Source organism: Capronia epimyces (genome assembly GCF_000585565.1).
Source record: "Capronia epimyces CBS 606.96 chromosome Unknown aczIQ-supercont1.6, whole genome shotgun sequence".
Classification (NCBI taxonomy): Eukaryota; Fungi; Ascomycota; class Eurotiomycetes; order Chaetothyriales; family Herpotrichiellaceae; genus Capronia; species Capronia epimyces.
In genome coordinates this window covers 135639-158159 of record NW_006912909.1, presented here as the reverse complement: position 1 = coordinate 158159, position 22521 = coordinate 135639, and the positions used below count along the sequence as shown (strand labels likewise).

At 52.6% G+C, this 22521-nt stretch overlaps 8 protein-coding genes across 8 annotated transcripts; 4 read left to right on the top strand and 4 right to left on the bottom strand.

Moving 5' to 3' along the window:
* Nucleotides 1-4946: 4946 nt before the first annotated feature.
* A1O3_06933 (uncharacterized protein) lies at nucleotides 4947-7383 on the top strand (the record flags this gene model as incomplete). Its single annotated transcript, XM_007737047.1, has 2 exons — nucleotides 4947-5140; nucleotides 5196-7383. The coding sequence occupies 2 exons, from the start codon at nucleotides 4947-4949 to the stop codon at nucleotides 7381-7383; spliced, it is 2382 nt and encodes a 793-aa protein (XP_007735237.1).
* Nucleotides 7384-7411: 28 nt separating this feature from the next.
* On the bottom strand, nucleotides 7412-8479 carry A1O3_06932 (uncharacterized protein; the record flags this gene model as incomplete). Its single annotated transcript, XM_007737046.1, has 1 exon — nucleotides 7412-8479. One exon carries the CDS (start codon nucleotides 8477-8479, stop codon nucleotides 7412-7414), a length of 1068 nt encoding a protein of 355 aa, XP_007735236.1.
* A 915-nt stretch (nucleotides 8480-9394) lies between these two features.
* A1O3_06931 (uncharacterized protein) lies at nucleotides 9395-11049 on the bottom strand (the record flags this gene model as incomplete). The annotated part of the gene is made up of 6 exons (XM_007737045.1): nucleotides 9395-9638; nucleotides 9737-10053; nucleotides 10128-10438; nucleotides 10503-10667; nucleotides 10732-10842; nucleotides 10902-11049. 6 exons carry the CDS (start codon nucleotides 11047-11049, stop codon nucleotides 9395-9397), a joined length of 1296 nt encoding a protein of 431 aa, XP_007735235.1.
* Nucleotides 11050-12052: 1003 nt separating this feature from the next.
* Nucleotides 12053-14398, bottom strand: A1O3_06930 (uncharacterized protein; the record flags this gene model as incomplete). The annotated part of the gene is made up of 2 exons (XM_007737044.1): nucleotides 12053-14206; nucleotides 14315-14398. 2 exons carry the CDS (start codon nucleotides 14396-14398, stop codon nucleotides 12053-12055), a joined length of 2238 nt encoding a protein of 745 aa, XP_007735234.1.
* A 1055-nt stretch (nucleotides 14399-15453) lies between these two features.
* On the top strand, nucleotides 15454-16671 carry A1O3_06929 (uncharacterized protein; the record flags this gene model as incomplete). Its single annotated transcript, XM_007737043.1, has 2 exons — nucleotides 15454-15883; nucleotides 15944-16671. The coding sequence occupies 2 exons, from the start codon at nucleotides 15454-15456 to the stop codon at nucleotides 16669-16671; spliced, it is 1158 nt and encodes a 385-aa protein (XP_007735233.1).
* An 857-nt stretch (nucleotides 16672-17528) lies between these two features.
* Nucleotides 17529-19806, top strand: A1O3_06928 (uncharacterized protein; the record flags this gene model as incomplete). Its single annotated transcript, XM_007737042.1, has 4 exons — nucleotides 17529-18447; nucleotides 18504-18790; nucleotides 18863-18993; nucleotides 19062-19806. 4 exons carry the CDS (start codon nucleotides 17529-17531, stop codon nucleotides 19804-19806), a joined length of 2082 nt encoding a protein of 693 aa, XP_007735232.1.
* Nucleotides 19807-19941: 135 nt separating this feature from the next.
* A1O3_06927 (uncharacterized protein) lies at nucleotides 19942-20450 on the bottom strand (the record flags this gene model as incomplete). Its single annotated transcript, XM_007737041.1, has 2 exons — nucleotides 19942-20175; nucleotides 20259-20450. The coding sequence occupies 2 exons, from the start codon at nucleotides 20448-20450 to the stop codon at nucleotides 19942-19944; spliced, it is 426 nt and encodes a 141-aa protein (XP_007735231.1).
* Nucleotides 20451-20983: 533 nt separating this feature from the next.
* Nucleotides 20984-22215, top strand: A1O3_06926 (uncharacterized protein; the record flags this gene model as incomplete). The annotated part of the gene is made up of 4 exons (XM_007737040.1): nucleotides 20984-21251; nucleotides 21325-21464; nucleotides 21526-21733; nucleotides 21830-22215. 4 exons carry the CDS (start codon nucleotides 20984-20986, stop codon nucleotides 22213-22215), a joined length of 1002 nt encoding a protein of 333 aa, XP_007735230.1.
* Between the last annotated feature and the right edge of the window lie 306 nt (nucleotides 22216-22521).

Below are 22521 nucleotides of genomic sequence, written 5' to 3'. Positions count from 1 at the left end.
CTGCAGCGCCGAGGGCCAGTCGAGGACGAGTGCCAGTGCGAGTGTGAGTGTGACGATGCCAACACGGGATCTCGCTTGGTCAGGAGGCTGATCCGGGGAAGGCCAGGGTGGCAAGCGAGGAAGGACCTCGGCCTGGCCTGCAAGGAAATTTTCTCGGACGGGCGCCCGTAACGGTGACTGGGCCTGGCACCTGGGAAGGCCAGAGCGTGAGTGTACTGTAATTATTGCTCCGCCTGGAGATGATCTGGAACCTCTCGTCCTGCCGTCAGGTAGGTAGTCGAGGAGGATCAAGTATCCGTACAGATAGTGTATTCAATATTCAATAATTCAATGGAAAATTGCCAATCATGACCAGGACAATCACATTAAATGTCGATGTGCTCTGGTTCTGTGCGCAGCCGCCGACTGTCTCTGTAGCCGACATTGGGCTGGTCTCAACGAGAGTCCTAGGTACCTGTACCTTAGCTGGGCCCCCGGTAGGTGCCCGGGTGCCTACCTAGGGACGGGCACGCCGTACGGGTACTGTAACTGTAACCGCCGAGCACGTCGGCCACTGGCACCGCGGTACCTGGTACCTATCCGACCCCTACTCGGTACCTAATTGCCTGGTACGCCTACTCGTACTATGGGGAGAGAACTCAGGACAGGCTGAGAGAGTCGGCGTCACGGGAAAAGATGGGGAAGCCGGCCGTTGTACCACTCGGCAGAGATCTCGGGGCGAGAGTGACCTTCCGAGGCAATCGCGGATTTCTGTCTGGCACTCCATTTCTCAACCGATTTCCACCCACGATAAAAACTCGGAACGTCTCTGGGACACGCTTCCCGGAAGCCTTGGAGCCCTATCACCTCATATCTGGCCAAAGATGCTCAATGCAGTCTTTGTTATTATGCCGCATGGGTACGTCTGGTACGTAAGGCGTGGCAGTCTGTTGATCTGGACAGTTGAAGAGTCCTACACACCTTAGGAGATCCTCCTCGCCGTGTCACCCCGTTCAAAGGAGCGTAGCCTCCACCCTCTCACCCTCGCCCGCGACGCCTCCTAGGATGTGAATAAGTACAAGAGGTGGCATTATTGGTACATGGTATATCCTACAGGCCAGAACAGTCAGATAACAGTGACCAGAGCAGGTCTGCTCGTCAGCACTGCGACCCAAATTTCCCCCCTCCCCAATCACACACTGTGAACAGTGGGCGTGCTCCTCCACAGAAGCGATCAGAATTGCCCCGAATGACATTCCGGCCAGGTCAGCCCTGACAGTACGTACGGAGTACGGAGTAGTAGGATAAGAGCACTCGTCTGGAAGCCCGCCGCCCAACCTTCTAGCCTCGCCACAGCCCCCAAGAGTCAGAGTCGCCGAGACAAGCCTGAGCCCCCTACAGAGTAGTCGCACAGTGCCTAACGAGCCTGAGCCCCCAAGTTTCAGTCTCAGGTGAGGTCCCAGACATTGGTTGTATGACAGAAACGGCCAGAATTATTATTGTGTGGGCGTCTCCGCCTCCATGGATTTATTTAGGCTGTAAAGCATCGGCTTAGGAGCGCCCGTCCCCATACGGAGTACCCAATACGGATACTGTACGTAGGACAGAGTGGTCTTGCGGGTCGGTGGCATGCGGTGATTATCCACTGACGCAGGGGACAAGGCGAAGCTGGACGCTGTGGCTGATAATCTCGGCCTGTCGTCCCCGAGGCGCGGGGGCGACCAGGCACAGATACCACCACGTCGCATCGGGTACGAGCAACTGTAACTGTGCTGCAATGTGATTACGATGATGACAGCAGACACGCCAACTTGATCACACACACAACCGTCTCTCGTCACATCACCGTCACAGCCGCACGTCGGCCCCTCAACAACCCCAAGTCGGCCTGAAAGGAGACAACAAGAGAAGATCGGAAAAGGGAAAACGGAAAAGGCAAAAGGAGGCAATCTTCAGACCGAGCTAAGCCCCAAGCTTGTCGCCCGCTCCGAGATACAGAGTTCTACTATTTGGGGCCTAGGCCGGCGATAACAAACAGCAGATTTCCCCCACATTATGCGTTCACCTTCGAAGTCGTCGTCGATCAACAAATTGCCCGCCGGAGATTCTGCGGAAGAGGGTTTTCCTTGACCCCGGACCGGAAAAGTCAACTTAACTTGAACCGCCGGCTGCTCCAGGCTGCTCGGTCAGTCTTCCCATCCCCTCAGGGGCGCAAGAGAGTCGAACATGAAGGGTTCCTTGCACCGTAGAGCTGACGCAGGAACACAATAATACCTTGCTCTCGAAGACAGCGTGCCGGACGGACATCCAGCACGCAACCATGCAGCCTCCTCGGTACCTTCGTGCATATGCGATTCAGGCATGGCGAGTCAAGGACAAGAATCGGCATCCAGACCACACACCATCCCGAACCAAGTGGTTCTAGCTACTCGGCCGGACTTGGTACCTAGATATCCCGCTGCTGCCAATCTACCAATCTACTAGTCTATCTCTTGCCATTATTGTTGGCGCCTCTCCAGTCTATCCACCATGCACCTGACACTGAGATACAGCCAGGTACGGAAACATCTAGACGTTGTTAGAATATCAATCGTGAGGGAAGCTGGAGGTTCTGGGCCTTGGTGACGCCGGAAGGTCGATAACCATCCACCACCGTCGACTCTATCATGCATCACCAGCTTCACGTCGCTGCCCGGCACTGCGTGGTGGGGAGGATCAACGCGCTCACTCTGATCTGCCTCACGCTGTGACCGAGTCTGAAGTCATCGTGATTACTATTACTCTCTATCACCGATCTCTGGATGGTATTTGTTGGGATCGCCAGTCTACCCATCGGCATTGCGGATGTGTAAAGGAGATCGTCCAACCGGTGTCTACTCTGTAAGCTCCCGCACCATGTCGGCTCAAATACGGCCCTCGCAGAATCGAATTCTGGTGGCCGTTTACGAGATAGCGGCGTGGCCTGACGGTACCGATCAATTCCCCACGAGCGATATCAACCTTTACTCGACTTCAGCCTGAGAGTCCCCCGGAATCCACCTGTGGGGAAGGTCGACTCGAAGGTGTGAGATATGGAGTAGAGGACGGCAGGTGACACTGGGGTCTGGTCAACTCGTTCTTATCACCTGTCTCATCTCAACAGGGTGTTCTCATGAGGGTAAGCTTACCATCTCCAGTGGACTGACCAGGCCTGCGACGGGCGCTCTGGAGTAAATCACGTCACCTTCGGCTTATTTTGGCCCTTTCTGTGACTTCATGTTCAGCGTCGACGTCGAGACCCGGCCGAATTCTGTACGGCGTTGTCCTTGGAGACAAGATATCATATTGTCCGAGAACGGATTCGTGATAGTGATACGGTCGCACGCACAGAGCACAGACGGTGTCGTCAAAGCATTATGTCCTACTAACGGTTTTGGACGTACAGTACGAGCACCTAACGAGCACGGGCTCCAGCTACGGCCGAATATTTGGTCACTGCCGGTGAGACTTATTGTCTACACTGGATGCACGCCGTAAATTCCCGGCTTACACATTCTGGCGGTTAAGGCGGCGCTGGCGCTGTGGTTATCTCCTGGAGTCGACTTATTCCTGCAAGTCCGAGGTCGGACTCACCACCACGCACATGTCAAACTCCCCGATGAGGCTTTTCGGCTGCACCTTTTCCATCGCCGGTCCCACCGTGGTTCCTCACGCCACAACGACTGCCCACTGATTCCGGCCAACCTCTGGCACAAGGAAGGCTCCCCAGAGTGCTGTGACTAATGATAAATGATGCCAGGCATGAAGAAATCAACGAGGCGAGATTCCTGCAGGGCCACTGCGGCTCCAAGAAAAACCGGCGGGAAAACCCCGAGCGCCTTAAAAAAAAATGGAAAAACCCCGCGGGACTTTCCGATACAGCTATTCTATAGCTTTTAACCGGATCTCTCTTAGCTGGCCGCTCCATTCACATGTCACAATTCCATCGCCGGTCTCAACAGTATCCATCGTTTGCTTATCGTAACGATGACAATAATGGAGCCAGAGGAACAAACTGGTCTCTGCCATGTGAAATCATGTGCAACTGATACCACACCCCGGGCTTTTAGACACCGAGCAGGATGGCCCTGAGCAGATTTTTATAGAATTATCGACGTTTTTGACGGCTCTATTTCGGACTGGCCTGGTTTTATGCCCCCACGACGCAGTCCCTTCGACGATGCCGTTGTTTTAGAACCAAGAATCAAGCCTTTCACGCTCGACGCCACGAAAATAATGGTGCAGGGCGGCGTACCTGTGCGGCGGCGACTCCGAGATGGTTGTTACTTCTTAAGGGGAAGGACGCCGCGCGTCTCAACAGTTTTGTCGTGTTCGTTGGGTCAACTCTGGACATTATTCTCTCACCTCTACTTCTGATGAGATGATTCAGCAATATCTGAAGACTGGTGTGATTGAGGGAGAAAAAAAAAACTCCTTGAGCCCTTTTTCCTCACGACTCGTTACGCCCTGATGACCAATCGAACTCCAACCCTAGCTACGAAGTCTCTCTTCCGTGGGATTTTTTCTAACCTGTAAGGGGGTGATCCGTGGGATGTCGCAGGTTTTGCATCAGCAAATATTGAGGTTGACAGTCAAGATCAACACAGGCGAGTTATCTTGGAATAGATTTATTCCCCTCTATGCACATCTCTTCTTTCCAGCAGCCACTCCATGTGTGATTCAGATCCATCATGGTGACCAGTACTCTGTAAGTCGGAGGCCAGGCGCACCCAAGTTGAGAGGCTGAAGGCCAGTTATCGGCTTAAAGCGGCAGTAGAACAGTCTCGTCCTGTCATCAATCTAACCCTGTATATAACGTTATTACCACCGGCCGCTTTATGTTTACGCTGGTGCCTGCGGAGTTGACTACCAAGTACTCGTACAATGCATCCGTACACTGTTACTCAATCACAGCCTCATTCCACGTCCACTCGACCACGGTAGTCGCCATGAATCATCTTTTACTTCCCAGCGGTCCCCAAGCGCTCCATATCGAGATACCATATCTGCTTGGCTCATATCCGCCCCTCGATGAACCATACGACAACGGAGACTTTGTCTCTTACATTGATAGGAGAGTTGGTTGGACCGTGCAAGATGTGTTGAAACCTAGCAGGAGCAGACATTCGCATCGAGATTTAGCGTAGGTCGTTCAATCTTGGCTCTTTTTTGGCCTTCTGCGACAGATCTTGGGCCAGACCACTTCGCTACTTCGCTTCATCACGACGAACGAGAGCAGGCAACCTGTCGTCACAACGGCGCCGTTCTGGGCCTTTGGCCCGCGAAAGCTTAACGGATGACGTTTCAAAAGTTGGCTCGGTCCTTCGTGAACACGTTGAACGCTCCGTTGCTCTTGCAGCTGGGATCATCGGCGAGATCCATGTCGATTTGGAGACGGTCGACCCGAGCCTGGAATTGGTGATGCTCTCAGTCATGACTCTGTGTGATACCATCCAGCTTGTAATCGAGCCGAGGACCTCGAAGCTTCCCAGCCGACAGTGGCCACTCTCAGACATTTTGATCTCGAATCAAATGGCTCTAGATGGGTGGTGTCGAACCGACATCCAACGTTGGACCAGGCTGCTTGATCTTCATAGCCTATATTTTGTGAGCCGTTTGCTACCTAGAGATCCTGGAAATCATAGCGAATGCAAAGAGGCCCGATGTAACGCAAACGACATCGCACCTGGCAAAGACCCTCGCTCACATCACAGCTGTAATGGCTGTGCCGACCGCGAAGCTAAGCAAATCGAAATCTTCGAAGCTCTTGAAAACGGAAATCTGCCCTTGATACACCCCGATCAGGGGCCCGATTCTGGTATTAAGCTGACATGCACTACCGAGGGTAAGGAATATCTCGCCATCTCCCACATCTGGTCCGATGGACTGGGCAACCCTAAAAGGAATGCCGTCTTCGAGTGCCAGCTCCGATGGATTCTGGGTCTCAGCCGCCAGTTCTCGCCCACGGGTCTGCCAGTATGGCTGGACACTATTTCATGTCCTGTCGACATTGAGAACATGAGTCAGCGAATGAAAGACGCCTACGACCTGGCAATTTCGTACATGCGCAGGACCTATGCTGAGGCTAGTGTCGTCCTCGTCCTTGACCACTCCTTGACCAAGGTGGCCAGTCAAGACCTGACTGATCTTGAGATCTTGCTGCGCATTGCCTCCACTGGTTGGACGAGACGCCTTTGGACATACCAGGAAGGGGTTCTTGCAAGAAGGTTGTGCTTCCAGTTCGCTGACCGTGCAGTAGATATTGATGAAGTGTACTTACGGTGGCAGCAGAACCCCTGGGCGATTTACTACCCTGGCGTACGTGGGGTTTATAAAGAACTTCGACTCCTTCAAGATTCCACCGAAGACGACTATACAGCGAAGCTACTGCATCGAGTACACAAGACGCTCCAATTCCGCAAGACGTCTGTGCTTTCCGACGAAGCTTTATGTCTAGCGACTCTAGCAAATCTGAGCCCTGAAAAGGTGCGGACAGTGTCTCAAAGTAGCGACGAGATGCGCATGCAGACGTTCTATTCCTGCTTACCCCAGCTTTCGCGGCAATTGATCTTCTGGAGCGGAGACCATCTCCCGCACACTGGCTTCCGATGGGCACCGTCATCTTTTCTGAATAACAGCAACAGGTTTTTCGCCAAGTGGGCAGATGAGCCGTCAGCCTCGTACGAGCCCGGGCGCGACCAAGCTACCCTTACCTCGTCGGGGCTCAGTTTTGAAGGTCCAGGAATACTCTTGGGCAAAGCGAGAGCCAATTTGCAGTCGTTTCTTGTCACCGTCGACGAGCAGGTCTGGTATCACGTCACCTGCCGTGGGTTTGATGGAGAGCAAAGCCACCCTTTCCGGCTGCAATGTCCCACAGATACTGGTCTCTCCGACATTTCGCTGGCGCTTTTGACACCCGTCCAACTGCATGATGACTTCTCCGTTCCAGGATTTGAAGTGCGGCTTTCGCTCGTAGTGGGCATAGTCGCGAACGAAGACGACATCTACTACGCCCAAACGATCTGTCCTGCATTTGTTTTCCGGAAGCTTCACATTGACGCAGAATTCCCTACGGTCATGCAGACCTATCGACTCTTTAAACGTTGCTTGTCATCCACAGATGTCCATGGGCGCATAGTGCAAGAGACGATTGACCATGAGAACGCCTGGCTATTAGACGATGAGCAACTGATTGCACAATATGAACAGCGAGGTAGCGCGGCTTTGAAGGAACACATCCGCGACTATGAGCCTTGGGAGGATAGAAGTCGTCGGTGGGCTGGAACGTGCATGACAGATGGATTGCTATCTCTCGTCCGCGACGATATGCACAATCTGTTTGAGGGCGTCCCGCTTGCTGACACCCAGAAATGGTGTCTTGACTAACAAAAGCCGGCTTCTGACTCCCATTCCGTCATCCAGATGCCGGAGGCCGGCGGGTTGAGGCAAGGCACTCGGTCTTCCAAGCTAGGAATCTGCTTCTGTCTTGCTTTGCTTTCAGGGATTCGTATTCGACCCACCAGGTGGCATTGGCCCTTTGTGGCATGATTCCCCAAGTGGCGAAGGTTTGCTCTTGCTCTGGACTCATCTCCAGGCGGACGTAAGCACGTCTTCTTGATTCTCGGTCGCCGAGGTCATCAAACCTTCTGATTCTGATATGGGAGCCAACGTAATACTCTTTGCTGACCATCCAGCTCGTCACAATGAAAGTGCTGGTCAACAACAAGCAAACAGTCAGGATCTGAGACGCGAGCGAGCTCATCCCCAGGGTGAGAATGTGGACGCCGAAGCACAACCAGCCCAGGTAACGCCAGAGCCGATATCTTGTGGGATGGGCCACCTTCGGCGTCGTCAGGATCGCCTCTGTCACCAACCCGAGCGGGGCGAACAGAGTTATGGCCTTGCCCTCGGGCGTGACCAGCAAGATCTTTTTCATACTCCAGGCCCATTTCTCGCCGAAGACCTGCATCAGCCCGTCATCCAACGCCGCCCGCAGTGTACTGAGAAGAGCGACGCGAACCAAGACCGAGACGGCCAAAGCACCGACGTTGGCCAGGCCGAACCAGTCCTCGGCGGCGACAGCGAGCGCAGCAGCTCCAGTCATGAACAGAATCGGCAAGGAAATCCCCGCCGCTTTCTGCCAGGCTGGCATTGTCCAAGGATTGTCAATAGTGTCAATGAAGAAGCATGTCGAATTCCAGGAGAGCGACTTTTGGTATTTTAGCCATCGGCCGAACCAGCCAGCAATATCGGTGGCGTAGATGTGATCGTCAAGATTGTATAAATGGAAGCCAGTGATGGGTTCCAAGATGGAATCTCCCGCGAGCTCTTGCTGTGCCAACAAAGGCAGATACTCTGCTAAGCCGTGGGTGACCAAGGTCCCGAGTGCTCGGTTGACCTGTGGTGCTCCGATGATGGTGATCAGGCCAAGAGCATCGATGCGGAATGGAGCCCATGACTTGAGATGATGCTGCGGCCACATTCTGCGTCCAAGTGTAATCGAGGGTTCTGGGCTTAGAAGGCTTCCGAGAGAAGAGCGTTAACGACTTGGGCCTCGGGGTAGTCGGGGCGTGGTCGTCGTCCCTGATGTTATATCATGAAACCCGATTTGTACCAGGCTGACTCGATGGTGCCAGCAGGTGCTCTGCTAACAAGGCAGTGTAAGCATGGGCGCCTACTCGCTCTTTTTCATTCGTCGGCCTGCCGGTCGTTGGTTGGTCGTCCTTCACGCTCTGCAGGCAGCCATTGTATTGTATTGTACGGAGTATGTACAGAGTATATGTACGAGTACCCAAGCGCCCCTCGCATCTTCACCCAAGTGGTGCCTCGCCTGGTGTCTGGTGTCTGGTCCGCAGACCGCCTATTTATGTGTGTGTGATCCGAGCCTAAGGACGATGCCGGCCTACAGCGTCCAAGCGACTCCAACGCCCCCCCTGACTACCTTATCCAATACATACTACCACCAGCGAAGGCGATCTGCAAGGCGGCCAAAAGGTCAGGTGGCATCGAACGAACCATCTCATCATCGAACATCCAACATGCCTATGCTCGACTCCACCGGACTTTTGGGGGCCTAGTAAAAGTACGGGAACGAGCCTACAGTACGGAGTACTTTGCTTCATTCAGCCTTGCCCGGACTGCTTCGAGATGGTCTGCATGTCATGTCCAAAGCAATTCTGTAACAGTAGTATCGTCCTCCCCACCCATGGAGTTGACCTCAGGTGCTCATTCATAATTGCTGGTCTCTTTAGATGCTGGTCTCTTTAGTTGTTGGCCTCTTTATTTGTTGGCCTCTTTAGTTCCTGGTCTCTTTAGTTGCTGGCCTCTTTTTTTTAGATGCTGGTTGGTGCATCGCGTGTATCTTAACTGTGAGACAGTCTCATCCTCATCCTCATCCTCAACTTGATGCCCTTTTCCTGCCTGCCACGTTCTCTTTCCCCGCCAGGGTTTCAGCCGGCGTTTCATCCATGGGAATGGAAGAACCATCGAGGAGGGTAAATCTTGTATGTGGTGCTTCGGCTTCGGCTCCAAGTCTTTGTAATCGCATCGCGGGTAAATCTCCTCCAGGGCCCTTGAAGACTTTCTTCTGCCATACGTTCCAGGCAATCAGGATGTACAAGCAGAGCGCGACAATGACAACACTAGTAGTTCAGTTCCTTGTTAGTCTCATGGACGGACCGGACCAGCTGTCGATGCACAAAGACCACGACCATGTGGAGGGAGGAGGATCATATCATACCTAATCCACGACATATTGTTCTTGGTCACAGGCATGGCTGTAGGGAAGCAGAAAAGAACATCAATGCCTGCCACCCAGATGCAGGATATCATGTTGACAGGCAGTCCCCAAGCTCCCAGCCCGAACGGCCGTTCCGGAAGGATGGCGTCCCGTCCTCTCCAAGCTAGAATGCCTTGTGGAATGACATACGATGTGGTCATGAAGACAATGCTTGCTCCCACCATCGAGGCAAAAACCGTCGAGGAGCCGAGGAAGATCAGGCCATACAACTGCAGCTCGGCGTCGCCGTCGCCGTCAGAATCTGCTTCAACTTCAAACTTTTAGGTAGGGAGGATCGGCGGCTCTCGATGATAGATAGATATATCGCCAAACGCCAAATCAAACAACTTACGCATGTCAGGGTGCCAGTCACGCACACCACGTTAAGTGGCATCTGCCTTCTGGGATGAAGCTGGCTCCAATATTTCGAGAATGGAAAGCAATTGTCTCGGGAGGCTGCCCACATCTGGCGGCTCGAGCTGGTGATGTTGGCACAAGCCGCTCCAAACATACAGATTGCGAAGGCGCTCATGAGAGCAACCGTGGCCGCTTTACTTCCAGTCGCCTGGAGATATAGTTCCATCAAAGGAAGGCCTGTGTCGGTGTTCAAAACGGCGTCCAGGTCGGTCATGACGTACATGCAAGCGATGGAGAATGGAAATGCTGGGGGCTTAGAGTTAGCTTGCATTCGAAAAGTGGCTGTTCGGAGTTCGGAAACGTGTCTTACTACAAAAGAATCCGATAATCACGGGGTAGATCTGATGAGTGATAAGCCATTTGCATTTGTCAATCAAATAGATGGGAGATGGGCACAGGGCTCGTACAATCACCTTGGGCACGTTGACGGTAGGATTGGGAATCTCTTCACACATATGTGCTCCGGCATCTACGCCTAAGAAATCCGTAGAGAGCATTCAAGACGGAGAGGACAAAGGCGAAGCCATCGCTCTTCCAACCAGTGGCATTCGAGGTGGTTGCAAAAACCCAACTTGTCGACCGGTAGTTCGGTGCCGCGCATGCGAGGAGAGTGACAAAGGTGACGATCAGGGCGGCAAAGGAAAAATACACTGAGTGGTGGATTAGTAGCAGGGACGAGTCGCATAATATCAGGGACACGGACACTCACTCATAAAGTGGTTGAAAGCAGGAAGGATTCGAGATCCAAATATGACCAGCGCGCATGCGGTCCAGATGACCGCCACGTAACAGAGCCATATGTGCCAATCTTTCAGAACGTAGTTCTCGTTGTAGAGCTTGGCCATCCCAAGGATCATGGCTGCAATGAATTGACAAATGCTTCCAAGGCCTAGCCACCAGCCTAGTGTGCTCACTGACGCCGAGCTGGGCGGTGTCAGTCAATGTCGAAGGCGCAGACGCAGGCGCACGTCCAAAGGCATAGAGATAGACGAGCTTACAAATATGAGGCAAACGGAGCCCAGTCGGGGGAGGATACCATGAGATACCATGAAAGACCAGTAGTACTGGGCCCCGGCAACAGGATACGCGGACGAGAGCTCCGCCATTCCCGTCGCGACAATTCCCGTCATCACAGCTGCAATGATAAAGGTATAAAGGGTCCCAGAGGGTCCAGATTCCGTGAGGCCTATTCCTATAGCACTGTTTCGGCCTCAAGGTCAGCCCAGGCCTGAACACTGACCATGGGTTCGGTTTCTTGTAGAACGAACCTTCCAAACCCATTCCAGGGTGCCAGCAGTGCATAGGATAGGCCATGAGTGATAGCAAAGAGAACTGCCGGGGCATGCCACGCTCATATCCGTGAGCTTGAAGCTCAACATCGTCGATAGTGATTTCTTTGGAGGAAGCCATGGCGTCTTTTGCAGAGAGATGGAAAGGGAAATGCAAATGCAGACACAATCCGTAGGTACGGCGACCACTGTGTGGGATTGGTGAGGCCGCTACGGGATTAATATATGGTATGATCTCAATGGGGACCACGTAGATATATCTATCGTCTGTCCATCATCGTGACGAGGCTGGCAGGCTCTCGCTCTCGCTGAGGTGGCCAGAGGAGGAAGGAGAGTAGAAAATGGGTCACGGTAATCAGAAAAAGGAAAGAGGGTTTGAAACCGGCAATCCTTTTCATCTTCATCTCTTCCGCTTGGGCTGTCCGAACGTGTTATCAGTGCCGGTACGCCCGGCTGGCAACCAGAGTCCTGAAGTCACGAGCTGGGCTTAGACTGATAGGTGTCTGTAGTTCGCCAGTCGAGAAATTAAGGTCAAAAAGATCCATGTTCATGGTCTCACATGCTGCGGGTACTATATACGCCATTTCTTTTGTAAGAACCCTTGTAGTACGTTCTTGGTCAGTGTGGCAACGTTATTGTTGTAGCCATCCCACGCCAGTGAGCAGTACCAATTGATGCTCCCTACGGAGAAGACGCCCCCGCCAGCGGCAGTCTCATAGTACACCATGTCAGACCGGATCTCGGCGGTTTGAGTCCCAAGGGTGTGCAAAATGGGAAACCCCACGTCCTCAGGAAAGATGCCAAAGTCCTCTGGGTGGCCTACACTGGTGGCCAGGACGACGGCGTTGACGGGACTCCCGTTGCCGACATCGAACTTGTCTATTTCGTCGCCGCTGGCACCGCCGCCGAAGCCATGCTCCCCTAAGAGCTCTTCTTGCCCGATTCCTTCAAACATCCAAGCGAACCGTGGATCTTGACTTGCCCCGGTCCGCCTGTAAGCCACGCCTGGCCCGGTGCCCTCGCCACAGCATCCCACACCAAAGAGATGATTTGCTGGCCGGCCCCGAGACCGCCATAATGTTCCCAGCTGCCCGTTCGTGCTGAGAATTCGCTCTCCACCAGGCACGGTATATGTGCGCACACCCTGGTCACCGCGACGCACCTCTAGTCGATGAGGGCGCGCCGAATCCAAGGCGGAAACCCAGTAAAACCCGTTTCCTCCTAGGTACATGAGATTTCCCCCGCGCCTGGCGAACGCGGTATATGCGCCCAAGGATTCGAGGCTCGGGTATTCGGGGTGGTTGCCGGTGATGACAGTGCTGTATGGAAGAATGCATGAAACACCCATGCTGTGGAGATCATGGTCGGTAACAATGTCATATGGTATATGGTGATGTTCCAGGAAGCCAACCATGAGCAAATCGGCGCTGAACTCGCGCGGCCGATAGAGCGCCCAATGCATATAGCCGGGCCTGACAGCAAGTAAAGGCCGCTTGGCTGAGGAATACATAACTCCTGATCCATCCAAGTGCACGTCGTAAGTGGACAGGCCCAGGTCGGTGCGTCGCTCCATTTTGTAGAAGTCCTCGTCCTTTCGAATGCGAAAATCCGCGTTGGGCGCTGTCATCCGCGATGGTTTGGACTGGTCATACATGCGCTCGTTGCCGTAGGCAAGATACGTAAAGGTTGAGAGGACCAACGCGACCTTTGCTCCGACCTTTGCCCGCGTCTCGGCCGACGACCTCACGAAAAAGGTGATAGAGTCGTGGGCGCGGCCATTGGTAGCTTCGACTTCCACAGCATATGCTCCCGAACGGACGTCAGGCGGAATGCGAATCGAGATATCAGTGGCCCAACCGGCGTCATCCAGGTCGTCTTCGTGGAAGTGGATGGCACCATATCCATGAGATGCTTTGGCCCAATCGACCGATGTGCCATCCCAGTCATATCCTTGAACTGCCCGTGTAGGAGCGTTGATCAGGGTTCCATGAAACCCTCGCCCGGACACGTCGACAATGGTGTCGGAAGATATCTGGAGCGAGAAATCATACCGGGCGAGTATTTGGGCTCCAGGCCCCAAACTTCGGATCATGGGGCTGTCGATCCGGCCGTTAAAGAAATTGGTCGCTTGTGTGGCTGCCGGTGGTGCGGTCGGTGTCGAGGCGTAGCCAGCGCCAAAGAGAAGAGACGTGCGTTCCAGATGTGCGACTGGGTTGCGGAGCTTCCCTTGCCCATGGATAGCTGGGTCGGGCTTTTCTGCAAACAGTCCTACCGGAGCCAAAGAATAGTGCAGAGATCCCTCCGCGTCCAGTGACAGGTCAAGTGAAACCCAGCGCCGAGTTGCCGGCATAAACTGTGTCGGAATCACCTCGATAGCTTGGCCTGTGCTAATCCAGAAGGAAACATGCCCTTCCAGCGTCAAAACCACCGCCAGGCCAGTCTTGGAGACGTGGTCCAAGGTGGAAAGGAGAGTTTGCGTATGCCCGGACTGGGGAAGATAGGGCTGGAAGTAGAGTGAGATATGCAATCCATGGTGTAGGTTGGTCTGATCGAAGTCCTTCACGAGGGCGTACGACCCCATCTGTGCCACTTGGAATCTCCCTGGCCGAACTCCTCCAGGTACGGACGCGACCACTTCCGACTGCCGTTGTGGTGCATGGGGGCCATCAAGGCCTTGAACGAGGCGTACAACTTGGTATTTGTACTCGGGCTCCGTCGAAGAAACCTGAAGTGCTATTTAGTTCAACGTTGTTCCGTCGGAGAGGAGAGCCGACTTCAACCCACTTTCACGTCTACAGTATCCCCCGGACTGCATATCCATGGTTGTACGTACCCAGTAATCTCCGGAGGGTAATCCGGATGAGGGAACGATGGCCCGGTCATGTTTCTGGGGGAGTCCTGCAAGGCTTTCTTGCATTGTGAAGATCGCTCCTAGTAGCCGCGAAAAGAGCATATACTAGAATTTGTATGGCCCTGGTCTCCCCATTTCAGCTAGTCCATCTAGGAAGTCGAGTTGTCAAGCACCGAATCAGGAAAAGAAGCCATTCAGCGATAAGAAGGAAATCCACAAAGAACGGTTACAGCATCTCGAAAGATAACGCTAGGACCCTTGTAGAAAGAGTCCGTGTATGGACTAGATTCATCCTTTGCACTACAGTTAAACCAGTCTAAACGCGAAATCGAACTCAAAGGACGACAAGAAGCTCGAGAGAGACTGCAAGTATAACATGACGAGCGAGAGCAGAAGCAGCAGCATGATTGTCTGTAAGTTCTTTTTGCCTTCTCAATCACCATTACCATCACCATCACCATCATCGCCATGACCACTTCGTCTATCCTGAGAGGGAAATTCCGTCTCAACCGACCATTTACCCAAAATTTCCTCGTGGGATGGTGCGTTCCAGTCCAACTTGCTCAACTCATACTAACAGGCAAGAATATAGTACCTTGTTTTGTCTTCCAGGCATCTACCTCGCCGTCACTGGCCTCGGCGCAGGTGGTGGTCGACCCTCGTCGCAACAGGTCGCTTCAGAAGCCAACGCGTATGCCTTTCCTTCCATCATTGCTTGTGGTCAATGCAGAAGAGCGGGGCTGACTTGGACATGGAAGTATTCTTTATGGCCTGTTCACTCTCTTTGGGTGGATGGGCGGCTCTATCCTCAACACGATCAAGCCGAAGATGACCATGTACGTTGGCCTACATGAGCACGACCGCTGCCATTTCTTTCCCGCTGCTGACAACGTCTTCCAGAGTGATCGGAGCAATCGGCTACCCTTTGTACACCGGAGGACTCTGTGAGTACCAACGTGCTGCACAAACTAAATGAAAAGACCGAACCAGCAGGCTGACCAGTCCACTCCAAGGGTATTATGACCGTACTGGTGCTGAATGGTTCCCTTTGTGGGGTGAGTCTCACCTTTGGTGTTGCCCGAGGATCCCACTAATCCTTTGCTACTTGACTAGCTGGTGCCATGCTTGGGATCAGTGCCGGGTTTCTGTGGACTGGAGCTGGATTCATCCAGTTTGCCTACGCTGATGAAGACAGCAAAGCAATGTATATCACCGTACAATGGGTCCTGACATCCCTCGGTGGCACGGTTGGAGCTTTCATCTCCTTTGGGGCCAATTTCCACCAGACCGAAGCCACTGGCGTTTCGAATGCGGTCTACGCTGTCTTCATTGTCATCATGTGTCTAGCAATGGTGGTGGCGGCATTTGGCTTGAAAGACCCCGAAGACATTGTGCGGGACGATGGCACTCACCTGGCCGTCTTTCATCCCACCGATTTCTGGACCGAAGTCAAAGGAGTCGGCGCCTGCTTCACGGAACTGAGAATCCTTATTATCCTTCCGGGCATCTTCTGTGCCGAGATTGTTCTTGTTCTGATGAGCAGCATCAATGGTAAGACCCCCTCTCCTTTCCCCAAGCTGAAGTGAAGTGGCCTCTCATCTTCCTGACCAGGCTACTATTTTGACCTGCGGACTCGATCTCTTGCCAACATCATCTTTGAGATGATCATGATCCCCGCCCCCCTGGCACTAGCCTGGGCCATGGACAACAAATATATGACGAGGCGCAGGACTCGAGGCATGCTTGGAGTGGCCATCATGGCTGTCATCACCTTGGCCACCTACGCCGGCGTCATTGGCTGGCTGGTCCGCAACGACGTTGACCGGAGTCAACCTCCTCCAGCTGTCGATTGGAGCATGTCCAGCTTCGCGTCTGGATTTGTCTTGTATATCCTTAGCGGCATAATATACTCGGGCTTTCAAATCTGCGGGCAGTGGACGCTGTCCGCCTTGTCCAATGACCCATACAAGTGCGCCCGCTACGCTGGCCTCTTCAAGGGCACAACCAGCCTAGGTCTGATGGCTGCATTTTTGATGGATTCCAAGAATGTCTCTTATCTAGACCAGGCTATCGTTCACCTGGTCCTCTACGCTGTCGGGGTGATCTCGCTGGTGAGTGTGACCTGGTTTTGTGTCCGGGACACCAATTATTTTCTCGAACCCGACGTGATTGCACCGCAACATATCACAGAAGAGGCGTGCGTGCATGGCGTCATAACCCAAGACGAAGTGAGCGAGGAGAAGAACAAGCAGAGGGTTAGGGATGGGAAAAGGCCAGATTCCGGGGAGCAAGGGCTGCAGCCAGTGGTTGCTGAAATCGGTACAGACAAGGCGGCCTAAAATCACCGGATTTGCTGTGTTAAAGCCGAGATAGGAGGGAATCGGGTTGGAAGATCGGTGATGAGTCGATTCCGTGGTGAATGCCAGATTTGAATCTGAATCTGGCCTCGGAGAATGAAGAGATGGCCGCTTGTTTCACGGGTCCTCAGTTAGATACTGGATGGACAGCAGAGGAGGCATCGCAATTGGCGTGCGTGAGGTTGGAGTTATCCTAGATTGGTAGAGCGGTAGAGCAGTAGAGCAATGGATTGATATCTTCTCGGGGGGACCGGAGAAGAGCCCCCTAGGCGTTCCAAACACCTCAAAATCTTTCTTGATCAAGTCGAACGTCAGGCATCTACGCTTAGGACCTGCAGACGAGGGATGTCGGAACCGCTCTCATGTCGGGTACGGCAGGAATACAGGACAGGACTCCGTATACTCCGTCCGTATAGATCACGCTTGTCTCGATACAGAAAGAGAGCGAATTAGGCAAGTCTGAGCCAGGGGGCGATAAGTGATAAGAGATAAGAGATAAGAGATAAGCCGACTATCGTCGGTCAATATTGCGGAGTACATTGTCAGAAGAGCAACCAGATGGCCCCAAGACACAAGACACAAGACGCGGCCTTTTGACCTCTACATGCTCCTCAGCTGGCCACAAGGCTCAAGGCTCCCCGGCCAGAGTCCAGAGTCCAGAGTCCAGAGTCCAGAGTCCAGAGTCCAGAGTCCAGAGTCCAGAGTCCAAAGCCCAGAGCCCAAGCTATCTGTTATCCCTCGAGCTTCCAGCCACCGAAGACCAGTGCCCCCATTGCCCCCAGTACCCCCTGCACCCCCATTAGAGGCTTCCTTAGGCTCAGGCCCATCTCGTCGCCAGAATGACTTTATCCTCGTCCCAACCTCAGCCTCGAACCAATTCGCTGGCCTTTGCGAAAACAGACTGCCACACGTGCGCTGCACATCATCGCAAATGTGACCGGAGGAGGCCGCAATGCTCGCCTTGTCTCGACAATGACATCCTGTGCGGCGGCTTCCCCATGCAGTTGTCATGGTCCGGACGCAAGCCAGCGGCCCGAAGAGCAAGAAAGATCTTGGACGAAGCAGATGACCCTTTCTACCTCGAGCCTTTATCGCTCAAGATGGCTTCGCAGTTCAGAGATCGAGAAAAACGGCATTGTTCTAAACCACGAGCACCTCAACAGTTCAAGTTTGTCGCCAACGAACCCTCAATCCGCAAACGGCCTTTCCGCCAATCCGGCAAAGCATCGAGCCACCCGCAACCTTCTCCGAGCAAGGAGCCGCAGGATCCGGAGGATCTACCGCAAGGGAGCAGAGCAGAAACTGGACTTTTCGATCATTCTACGCCTCGGGTTCAGGCACCCGGCACTCCTGATAAGCGGGGAGAAGGTCGCTTGCTCCTTGATTCACCCGACATGAACTTTCTGGTCGACCTTGAAGTGGACAATTTTGGTCCATGGAGTTGGTCTCCTACACCCTACCAGGGCCCGAAAGAGCTTTTGGGCGCAGAAAGCGACGTAGACATGGATTTGTCGACTGGCGCGGAACTGGGGTCCGGCTGTGATGATTCTTACCTGTCAGATTCTTACAACATGCTACATTCACGTGCCGGCACGGGCGAGGACGGCACGTCGGAGCTGTCCTGGCCGCAGGACCCCGCCAGATTGCCGTGTCTTCCTACTCCTCCTTCGACAGATTCTCCGTTAGATCTGGTCCCGCTAGACGGCATTATGCTGTACGAGGGCTTATTCGAAAAATTCGGAGGCTTGCTCGATATGTGTAGGTCTCTCAAATACCCGATACAACTGCTCTGCATCACTGAGCCCGTGTGACAGACGATCGAGAGTTTTGCGTCCTGCCTCTGAGCAGAGATATTCAGAGTAACCCTTTTAGGTGCCGATCGCAAACCTCCCAAGGCTCTCAGTTTCTCCTACACGCAATCCTCGCACTATCTTGCTACCATACCACCAGGCAACCTACTATCGAAGGAACCCGACCATCTGCGGATGTGGTGGATCATCAAAACACAGCCATTCAACTATATCGCAAGGAGCTTGAGAATTATCACGGAGCGCAAGGTGTGCGACTTCTAGACACCACATTGGTTCTTTTCACATTGAACGTGCGTGTTCCTACCATTGTCGCCATACATTCTATCAAACATGGCTGAGTGCTAATTCTGGTGGACGAACAGGCGACCCAGTCTGCCTTCGGAGACTGGATTTCGTACATCTCTGATGCCCAGAAGCTTCTCAGCATCGCTGGAGGGATAAGGGTATGGGAAAATAATCCGAGAGCCCAGGCTCAAGTGGTCATGCTTCTCTGGTACGTCGTGAACAGAAACCTCGTGTTATTGCCTGTATCGGACTTTTGAATAATCAAATTTGTCGCAGGTGGGATGCGACTATTGGCCTACTTTCGCGGGAAGGGTGTATGCTCCCATACTCCTATCTGGAAGCACTTTTACCTTTGGAAAATCACCGGTCATGGAGTTTCTTCGACGTGACCGGCTGCCCAAGACAACTTGTGGTTCCTCTGATACAGCTAGCCAGTCTGGCAGAAGAGAAGGAAAAAGCGGCATCAATGCGATGGACCAGGTTTGACTTGACTCTGGTCGACGAGATCCAGCAATCCATCATCAACTGGAAAAACCCGGGCCTTGAATTCCGAATCGAAGACGACAGCATGTCTGAAGAACAACTGCAGCGCCAACGGGACATATACCACTGTTCCGAGGCCTGGAGGTACGGGCTATTGATCTATATCACCCGAGTATTCTACTGGAACCGGCACGACACGCCACCTCGAAAACTTGCTTACTACGCAAGACTCACCATTGAGCACGTAAACTCATGTCGGAACACGGCGCCAATCCAGAGGCAGGTCCTACTCGCGCTCTTTTTTGCTGGTTGCGAAACGAGAGATGCTTGTTTACGGCAGAGCATCCGAGACTATTGCCTTTACTGGAGCACACATTCAGGGTATCAGCTGTTTGCCACTGCATCCACACTACTTGAAGAATTATGGACAGAAGGGGATGAGTCGGGTGACAAAGGTGTTTGGTGGGGCTCTGTCATTGATGCGAAACAAAAGTCACAACAACAGAGAACGCAGCCGATGCGGTTTTGCTTTGGTTGATGCGAACCAATCAATAGAAGATCGATTTGTTCATGGCCCCTATCTTGCCAGCGTACTGATAATCAGCATCAAGATCCTGCTGCGGACCATCAGTCAGGGTTGCACAACTTCAAATCTTGACATCAAGACCCATCCTCATATCACCGCCCAAACCAACATCTCGAAGTCTCCTGCTGCTAGTGATTGTACCCCAATTGCAGCCCAAGCAGGCCGATGGGAACCCAGAAAGCTTTTGGCAATCTCGTTCATAGTACCCGTGATTTCCTCGCCTACGCCGCCGACATGGTACGTAGTGATCTGATACACAGAATTCCAAACATCCGTAGATGTTAAACTCGGATCAACAGCGTGGATGGATTTCTCAACATTCTAAACAAGTTTCACATGTTTGGGTTAGCAAATAGTTCGTTCCATTCCATCACTTCATAGAAAGCCTAAGCACTACTAGGTACCTTGAAGGCAAGCCTCATCTGTTCTCGCAAGGACTTCGCAATATGACCATCTTCATGCATTCCCACATGTCCAGAAGTTGCAATCAACCGTCTATCGGCTAAAGGAATGCTCACGGCAGCAGAAAGACCGAATTTCTCTGCAATCTCTTCGTAGCCTTTGTAGTTGAAGCCCTCAACCTTTGGCGAATTCATACCTGTCAAGTTGACGAAGATGTAGCGTAGTAGAGAAGACTCGAACCAGTAATGAAACACCGGCCGTGAATGATGAAGAATTGTTTGTTCCAACTTCTCTGATCTACCTAGGTAGGCACCTGAGTACCTAGCTCACTTCAAATATTACACGGCGATAAAACCATTGACGTTACAATAAGGTCCAGATTTTCGGACACAATTCTAATGAGTCCAACCCTTTCTCGAAGTGCAGTAGTCGTCTAGAATAGGAAGTTGAGCTGAGAATGGAAAGAGGTCGATTAGGGAGTCTGACCGAACTGGCATGTTACCGTTACCGTTACTGTCAGCAGGCCCGATGGGTAGTAATCCAAGATAGGCAACAGAGAACCAGAATAGAAGATGTGCAAATCCTCAAGAGAGCATCATTTCAAAGCTAGACCTCGCACTCTTGGGGATAATGCTACATCTTTGACACTTGACCAAAAAAAAGGCATTAGTTTGTTCTTCTTGTCTGTGTTTTGAAAGAAAAAAGAGTTGTTCATCACCTTTCTCCCATGGCACCTGCAACTCTCATCGATGAAGCAAATACAAGCCCGATTGACGGCCCTGGATTCAGTGGCATCTCTAAGCCGATCAAGTCATCCAGATCACCACTGCCAGAGGTCAAGGAGCTAGAAAGTTCCTCGGCGACGGTGGAAGATGTTGTCAATGCGCTCAAGATCGCCGGTGGAGTCATCATTCGCAATTTTCTGTGTCTGCAAGATATCGATCGCATTTTGAAGGATGTCAATCCATATTTGGAGGCAGACCAGCCATGGAATGGTAATGAATAGCAGCCCAGAACCCTTTATTACCCCCCATATTGTTTCTTCCTTTCTGACACCAGCTTGAACAGGAGACTTCTTTCCTCCAGAGACTCGACGGGCCTTTGGCTTGATGGGCAAGTCACCCACTTTTGCCACGTCGATAGTTGGAAATCCTCTCTGGATGGGCGTCACCGATGCCTTGCTCACCAGCCATAGCAAGTACAACTGGGTTAGCTTTCCTGGTATGTATACTTATAGTGCGGAAAGATGCTTACATGCAAGGTTTCCAGGTTGGCGACAAGAACGAAGAGAGCATCAGTGTTCCTCAACTTCATAACACCATCGTCTTCCGCATTGGACCTGGCGCAGCAGCCCAGCCTCTTCATCGCGACGATCCACCTCACTATCCTGATCACTGCGCCGTTGCTGAGCACACCCTTGGCCGAGACAGCGGCATTGGGTTATTTGTAGCTGCGACGCGAACCACCAAGGCGAACGGTAGGATAAGCTTATGGCTATCATATATTTCTTTTTGATAACTAATATCTATGTATCCGTCGAATTGGGCACAGCACTAACATACCGACGCCACAGGTGCCACCCGCTTCATTCCAGGATCTCATCTATGGGACTACCGAGAAGGACCTCCGAAAGAAGAGCAAACCGTTCATGCAGAGCTCAATCCTGGTGACGCCTTCATCATGCTCTCGGGATGCTTCCATGGAGGATCGGCAAACACGACCGAGGATGAGGACCGCGTCCTCTTATCCACCTTTAACACAAGAGGCTACTTGAGGCAGGAGGAAAATCAATACTTGGCCAACAGTATTGACTCGATCAAGGAACTTCCTCCCGCCCTCCAAGAGCGCATGGGATACGGGCTGAGTCGCCCCTTCATGGGCTGGGTAGATCTGAAAAGCCCAATGTTATTACTCCACCCAGGGGAGTCCAAACACCAGAAGGATCTCTGGGGGTCATAAATGCTCGTGCCAAGGCGGTCAGCGTTATGACAAGTTTCATGGTGTCTGATGTTCACCTGCGTGGCCAATAGGTATTGAGGCTTTGAAAAATATATATATAACGTGCATGATAAGCGAGTGAAACAGACAAGCGAGTGAAACACCTCAACCCGACCACCTCGACATTTTTGACCTACACGCAACCACAACGCATAGAAATGTTTGTAACTACTTAAATTCCTCTTCTTCAGACGAAGTAATCACTACTTGACAGGTTCTAGAGTTGTGTCCGACGTTGCCGCAGACACCACACCGTCGCGCGCGCGT